General features: G+C 39.5%; 1 protein-coding gene across 6 annotated transcripts in view; it reads right to left on the bottom strand.

Annotated features, from left to right (window-relative positions):
• Nucleotides 1-871: 871 nt before the first annotated feature.
• kifc3 (kinesin family member C3) overlaps nucleotides 872-8,197 on the bottom strand; it is a 50,615-nt gene continuing 43,289 nt past the window's right edge. For 4 of the 6 annotated variants that reach the window (XM_053622702.1, XM_053622701.1, XM_053622698.1 and 1 more), the window contains 4 exons: nucleotides 7,540-7,669; nucleotides 6,844-7,073; nucleotides 5,361-5,513; nucleotides 4,776-5,112 (listed from right to left, as the gene is read on the bottom strand). In XM_053622702.1, the coding sequence (XP_053478677.1) occupies nucleotides 4,894-5,112; nucleotides 5,361-5,513; nucleotides 6,844-7,073; nucleotides 7,540-7,669 (732 nt within the window). In that variant the 3' untranslated portion in view covers nucleotides 4,776-4,893. Of the gene's footprint in view, nucleotides 1,719-4,037; nucleotides 4,085-4,775; nucleotides 5,113-5,360; nucleotides 5,514-6,843; nucleotides 7,074-7,539; nucleotides 7,670-8,197 lie in introns of those variants that run through there. The other 2 variants (XM_053622699.1, XM_053622700.1) reach the window with 2 other exon arrangements.

Below are 8,197 nucleotides of genomic sequence, written 5' to 3'. Positions count from 1 at the left end.
AGGAGTGCATTTATTTATATTACATACAGCGTAGTGTATTGCTCGAGGCGTCTCGGAATAGAACTGGAGATTACATGCCGCCATCTTGTGTCCAATGCAGATATTCATCCTAATTTTTGCCTGCTCCCAGTTCCTTGACATGAAGGTTGAGGACTAGAGGTGAGAACCTTAGTTGTGATGCCTGAACCATTTGCTTATTTAGCTTCCTGGTGTGAAGCAGTACTGGATCCATCCATCCTCCATGCAGCTTATCTTACCCCCTACAGTGCAGTCTTTGGACTGGGGGAGGTAACCAGAGTACCAAGAGGAAACCCCCAAAGCATGGGGAGAACATGCAAACTCTGCACACACAGGGGAGGACCCGAAACCCCAACCCCAGAGGTGCGAGGCAAACGTGTCCCCCCCCCACCAAGCAGTGTTAATTCCTGTTATCATTTATATTACAGTTATAAACAGACGTTCACTCGCCAGCTTCTTTTCTCTTTATTAAAAGTAAAATTACCAGACTGTGCTTGGCTTCGGATATACAGGACAAGAGGGGTTTGCTTTATCATGTTTACTTTATTGTATTTTGTATTATATATATATAAAATACACAATAAAATGAGAAAAGTAGGAAAAAAAGTGAAATTTTTAATCTCATCCTGTCTCTCAACTAATCTTTGGTCCTGAAAGTCCTGACTTCAGGATGTTACTCAAGTACTAGAAGTTCCATTTCTGGAAAAGACTTTGGGTGAGACAGAAGTCTATTACTTGTTTGCAACAATCATATTTTGTCTGATCACCTACATTTGGAGTCAGTGGCTTTGTAGAGCCATCTTATAAAGATGCAAAAACACTGTTGGGAAAGTGAAGCAGGAAAGTAGACTGATCATATTTAAAGCATTTATTAAAAAGTGTACAAAACAAAAATGCACAATGCTATGCTAAAATGAACCGAAGCTAGCGAAACCCCACAGCCACCGATATCCGTTCTCTCTCAGTGGTCCATTTCAGATGAAAAAGTTCATAAAGTGGAAATGCAATTCTGACTGTGGGTGAAAGTTCAAAGCATTCCTACTCACAGCAGTATGGAATGACTAAGTCCACTGCTGATGACAAAGTTAGTATACATGCTTAGATCAGGAAGACTTCAATATGCTGCCTTCAGAATACCAAATATACACGACGAGAACATGATCGCAAAAAGAGACAGGCTAGACTCTGCCTTCGTTATTGCTTACTGTGGTCGCTACACAAGTTTTCGGAAGTACGATTTGTTCTTAGGCTTTGAATAAAACGGACGGTGCATTGAAGAACAAAAAAATTTTAAAAAAAGGATACATCAGCTTTTTTCCTCTCAAAAAAGAGAAAGAACACATTTACTTAAAGATCAACGCCAGTCATGTAATAGTCCTAAGCTTGACTGGGTTATTAACACCATGAATAATCAGATCAGCGTGTTCTAAAGTGCATAGATGTCCACGAACACTGTGACATGAGGGAGGAAGTCTTCACATTCTCCCCGAAGCAGCACAGAGCTTGGAGGGAACGCCAGATTCTTCAGTCACCAACAGAACAGTCGAGTCTCTCTCAGAAATGCTGTACATATCCCTGATTTGCCAGTTTGGTTCGTCCCTGTCCCCGGTATATAAAATAAACTTGGGTTGAGTGTGCTGAAACGCAGTTTCTCAACACACTCGCTTCATCATAGCATCATGTGGCAAGCTTCATTCGTCCTGAGCAAAGAAGAACAGAGAAATTCAGAAAATGTGTAAGAGAAACGTAAGATAAACATAGTCCACTACTCAAACCCATGTTCCTCATGTCGACCTAATAATCCAGCTGATTGCAGGAAAACAGAAAAAAAAGAAAAAAAAAAAACAACGAGAACACAGTCACCAATTTATTGTATTTTCCATACCATAAGATGCATTTTTATTTTTGTTCCTATCTAACAAGTCTTGCAATTTACAGAGTGAAACAACATATAGATGTTAAAATTATTGCATTATGTTGCACAGCTCATATTTACTTTTCCACATCTGTTTAAAAAGACCAAAAATGCAGTTAGGAATAAGCTTGTCTTGCTTACAAGCTTGTTACAAGTCACTGCGCAACTCCAAAATTGTGTGCCATGCGAGGATGCAGTAATGTGCACCTAGAAAACACTGACTTGTTAGGAGCAGGGAAGTGTACAGTAACACTGGGGTTTGGACGAAAACTAAAACACAACTGGCACAAATGCAAAGTGGAGATATTCGAGGAACTTCTGGCAAAAGTGCAAATGATAAAAGCACTTGTAGAGTCCGTCTTCATTACATTACAAAAACAGGATGTCACAATGAATTGGCAGAGAAAATTCTTAGCGAAGAATCAGACATGTACATCATAATAATAATAATAAAATGAATTTCAGTGCGCAAATTCCACCGATTACTTTTTTTATTATTATTTATAGTAAAATATGAGACCTTTTCTGTTTGTTTGTCATTAAAATGGTCATTTTCTGTACATACTGGTTTGATATATGACACTGCCCCCTAAAGCACACACTTACGTTACATGCAAAGGACATAAAGGACAATAAACTTAATTACAAGTGTTATTAAATGTTGATCAGTGGGTTTATTCTTCAGTCGGTCTCACTTATGAATTCTGCATATTAATCACCAAGAACCTTAAACCATTTGCTCATATTGTGACTTTGCTGTGACATTTTAGCCATTAATGGAATAAACATGAATGAATGCAGATATTCATTATTTAGTTAACATTCAAACAATTACCAGCTAAGATACGTGTTAATTACACTGTTAGCTTAATTATCTGTGTGCGCATAAGGACCTAAAATACATGCCTGTAAAGATATACTGTACACTAATCCAGTGTTTCAGGCCGATATTTGAGTAATTCTAGCATCTTTAAGAAATACAAACTGAAGTGGAATCACACTCTTTCTTATGATAAAATTGTACGAATTGTAGGACACCTGACCATCACACCCATATGTGCCCATTCCAAAACCATGGGCATTAACATGGAGTTGTTCCCCCTTTGCTGTTATAATAACCTCCACTCATCTGGGAAAAGGCTTTCCACTAGATTATGGGTTGTGGCTGTGGGGGTTTGTGCTCATTATACCACAAGAGCATTAGTGAGGTTGGCTACTGAGGTCAAGTGAGGAGGCCTGGGGTGCAGCCAGCGTTCCAGTTCATCCCGAAGGTGTTCAGTGGGGGTGAGGTCAGGGCTCTGTGCAGGACACTTGAGTTCTTCCACTTCAGCCTTGCCATACCATGACTTTATGGACCTTGCTTTGTGCACAGTGGCATTGTCATGCTGGAACTGGTTTAGGCCTCTCAGTTCCAGTTCTTTGTGGCAACAGTTTGGGGAAGAACCACACATGGGTGTGATAGTCAGGTTTCCACAAACCTTTGGCCATATAGTGTATGCAGGTAAAAGGTCTGATGGGATTAAGTGTACATCAGCCTATGAGCTACAGTCAGTACTACACCTAGGTAAGTGTAACTGATCAAATTAGGTTACCTAATACCAAAGTAGGTGTACCTAATAATCCTATTTTGTCTCTAAGCAGACCTTACACTCGGATGTGACATAGTATGGAAAATACGGTACTGAACTTTTCATTAGTCACCACCCATGAAAGAAACATGAACATGACAGCTTGCTTTATTCATGGATTAGACTAAAGCAAGCGCTCATCATTGGAAGGAGACAAAAAGTTATCTGCACTTCATCACTGGACAGCGCAGCCATACGAAAGCAGGTGTGAGTACGTACACACACACACACACACACACCCAACCCCACAGAAAACAGCAGGTACATTGACAGACAGGGAAATTAAATCACACACAACTACAAGGACATGTTAGAAAACAAAAAAACAAAAAACACCAGCACACTTTCTCTCTCACACACACAACTTCCCTGGGTTAGCACACATTGTGTTAGATGGGCCAAGAGCGATCAGGTGACACGGATGCCATGCTGAGCATTTCCATGCCGAGAGACTAATCGGATAAAACCCCACCTACCTGCCCACTGTCCCCAAGCAACGGACTGCCTCTGTCTACCTGTCTGTCTGCAAACCAACCAATCAGAGGAGACCAACCAATCACAATGCAGACGAGGTGACAAGGGACAGCAAATTGGAAAGATGTAGACCCCATCATGGGGACGATTTGAAGACAGTACGGTTACATTGTGAGTAAACAGAAATATGTTGAAAATATATATACAAAGTCACATGCAAGACAAATGATTCTTTACGTCCATTAAGTGCAAAAGCATTACAAGTACTGCTAACATTAATAACAGGTGTCTGATCTGCATCTGATCTAATAATAAGGATGACAGGAGAAAATGGAACTAGTTCACGTTTTCAAGACTGAGGACTTTCTGCTTTGCGGTTTCTTGCTAAAATCGCAAGTTACATATTTTGTATTATTAAAATCTAAGGAGGAAAAAAGAGAAGGTGCTGAGGGAATGATTGTTTATTGTGGCTATAGTGCAAGTGATAAGAAATAACTTTCTCAGAGGTAACCTTAAACATAACTATAAACGAATAAAAAGCAGGACATCTGCTGTGGTGTAAGAGGAATAAAATAAGCCAGGATGTGCTGAAAATAATCAAGTATAGTGATGTGTGATGTTACCTGATGCAAAAAAGTGATGATCCTATAACAGCACTCCCAGTCATGTTTTATTTCCTTACATAAACAAGTTTTTACTCTACATAACTTTTTATGGTTTAAAAATGACATGTTTATGGATGCTTTCATATTGTACACTGTTCCCTGGGAATTTATACTTAGTTTTTTTTTTTTTTTTTTCTTGGTTAAGAATTATGAAATCTTGCCTGAGAAATAGAGCTTGGCTTTGAAAGACTTCCTAGTATACATGGACTTCTAGATCTGTTCTGTCCCTATTCCTTAACGTTGTTCTGAAACAGATTGGGTGTGTGCATGTTTGTGTCTCCTCACCTGGAGCTTGCTGGCTCTGGGATCTTCTCCGTGTGCTGGAGATTCTGGAGATTGAGGAGAGAGAAGAGCCCACACTGCTTGCCCGGGAGATGGGTAAGAGCACGGGAGTTATGGGTGGAGAGTCCAACTGTGTTTGAGAGACAGAGAAAGACAGATGTGGACTATAATTTCCAAATGCACCTTGTTGGCTTAATAATTTCCTTAGATTTAGATTTATAGCGCGCTTCTAGGCACTCAGAGCGCTTTACATTGTATTGGGAGGGGAAGGTCAGGAAGTGGTGATCTCAACCACCAATAGTGTTTAGCAACCACCTGGATGACGGCAGCCTTTCTTATGATTATCTTTATCCTACTAAGAAAATTGCATGCGTGTACCTCTACGCTGTCGTGGGTAGGTGAGGAGGACGTCGAAGAGTTTTCGGCATGTCTTCGTGAGGAGGAGGCCGTTCCGAGCTCAACTGTGCGAACACGTTGGGCAAACTTCAGAGAGCACACAGACTCAATGATATTGCTGTCTAGAGGAGACACCTGAGAAGGCAAATGAATTAAAACAAAGATTTACTGCAGTTTCGTACATGAGATTCAGCTTACTTGTTTTAGAAAAGCTTAAGCATTTCTTACACATCTCTGCAGAGTATTACAGGCTACAGCAAAGACTTAAAGCACCTCAATCTAACCTCACAATAGTCCTAGCTTGCTGTAGCCGTAAATTGTGTAATGAGGGATTTTTCCCTGAAACAATGGAATTAGGGGCCAGTTTCACTCTCTGCTTACTTAGTGCATCATTAGTTCTCATACAGTGTAGATCACGGGGCTTTAAACGACAGCCAAGAGCCATTTCCAAACTAAAAGAAGACCTGTCCTGCTATTAAGAAACTCTGAAAATAAAATGTGTGGTTTGAACACAATGTCCCCATCACACACCCAATATATTCCTCTTCAAAATGTTAATCCTGCAGTAGAGCATTAAATGTTACCAAACCTGGCAACTGCATGCATGATACAACCCTAGGGGTTTGTGATTTTAGATCTAGTTTTAAGGAGATTTTGTTACACAGTCTGTGTTACTCTTCTGACAATTACAAAGAACGCAACTTGCTTGAAAGACCAGCAGGGGGAGCTGTGGGGGAAAAAAGAAAAAAAAAAAAAAAAAAAAAAAAAAAAAACCCAGTTCAGACCAGCTCAGGCGAAGCCCAGGTCTGTGCAAATGTTTGTGTGTCGTTAATTATTCTCTTTTTGCCGTTTTGGTAACATTAAATGGTCATGTGGTGCCTCCTTTAAACCTAAATAATAATGTAAACCTATAGTTTAATGAATCTCAGATTTAATCTTGCAGATTGATGTTTTGATGGATTGCTCATGTTTAAATAATATTCATACAATTGTTTATAAACATGGAGCCTGTGGAACGATCAGTAAACAGAATAATACACCTTGTAAATGATATTACTGGAACTACTGTAGAACAAAGCTTGTTGGTGGGTCTTGTTTCTCCTGGTTAGTTAAGTAAAGTATGAGCTTGTGTTTCATTGTCTTGAAACGAGTACAGTATTTTCTACTTTATTCATAATTGATACATTTTCTTTTAGTATTCTTTCCTCTTCATTGTTACATCCTAAAAACACAGCATAATAATAATAATAAATACTATTGATAATAAGCTGCTTCTTTCCTAGATTGCATCACGACATTCTTCAATAATAATTATCAACTGATTATGTATTACTGTTTAAAACAGACAGTTTTTGATAATAGAGGGAGCTGCATGAAGAGTTAAGGCTTAGTCGACATTTTCGGTCATCACAAGCCCAGGTAATTATTAGTGTGTGAAACAATAACTGAAGCAGTGCACACACACCTGTACCAGCATGAGTGTCTTGCTTTCTCCGCTGAGCGAGTCCTGCAGCAGGTATGTGAGGCGGGAGTTTCTGAAGGGAACATGTGAGTGACGTGAACGCAGTGCGTTGATGACATCACCCAGTGCCGAGAGCGACTTATTGATGCACTGAGCCTCACGCAAGCGGCTTCCCTCAGCGCCGGATTTAGAGATTCTCTCTGAACCAGCCAGATCCACCAGATTCAGCTTACCTACATACACATGCATAAGAGAAGCACTGACATTATTAAATCCATTAGTAAACAGCTTATAAAAAGTGAAGCTGCTGTAAGCTCCCTGGACAAATATTTAGTCGCATTCACTAATAGCAGTGCCTTATTGTACAATGTCAATAGGTTGTACAACTGGATCAATGTAATTTAGAATAAAAGAGGATAGTCAGTTGTTGGCCTTTTATGCTGAACATTACATTGAGATATGATGACTTATGTTGCACAAGGCCAATGATGGAACACTGGGACACTGTGACTAACCTGCAAATTATGGGATTATTTGGTACAGCACATGAAATAGCAAGAATAACCTTCAGAACTGATATGTTCTGATGAATCAACTACATTTAAGGTTTAAGGGCAAATTCTGGAGAGAAAAAAAAATTGTTTATGTTTATCTATTGCTTAAAGTGTTATTGTGTGTGTGTGTGGTGCGCATCGTCACCTGAGGTACGGTGTCCTGTGGAGGAGTTGAAGCCAGCCACATTAACGATGAGGAGAGCATGAGAGCGAGAGCTGTGCTCATTCAGGTTGGTACATGCTGTCGCCCTGTTCATGTGACCCAGCTCAAAAACCTACAGGATCAAAAGTCACAGATTAAGCTTCCACTTGAGCTGCAAAGTCATTGTACTACACAAACATGAGAACATTTGGGATAAGCACAGCCTTCACTCTTCACAGATGGAGCTGATTGAATTGTGCATGACTTTACTTTTGAGTTTTCCAGCTAATGGGTCCTGAATGTTTTTACCGGAGTGGCCAAGGTGGGACACAGAGTTAGTGTGGGGTAACCAAAGGAGGACACAGAGATGGTGTGGGGTGGTCAAGGTGGTTTTTTTATTATTATTATTATTTTTTAAAATAAAGTTTGCGGTCAAGTCTAGTTTTACATAACAGAATAAAGTATTAGAAATGTCTATTTCTGTTTTAATTTGTATATTCAATCAATAATTTAAAGGGATGGCTACACCCTTTCCTAATAGTACATTAAAGCCTATAAGCCTATAAACTTAGATAAAGATAAAAACATGAAACTTCATGTTTTTAACATTAGGTATACTAAAGAAAAATCAGAAACTTAAAAGTTCTGGGGTGGACAATCA

Source organism: Ictalurus furcatus, chromosome 4 (assembly GCF_023375685.1).
Source record: "Ictalurus furcatus strain D&B chromosome 4, Billie_1.0, whole genome shotgun sequence".
In the NCBI taxonomy this organism is placed as follows: domain Eukaryota; kingdom Metazoa; phylum Chordata; class Actinopteri; order Siluriformes; family Ictaluridae; genus Ictalurus; species Ictalurus furcatus.
The sequence above is the reverse complement of the archived record's forward strand: the minus strand, read 5'-3'. Positions and strand labels throughout refer to the sequence as shown.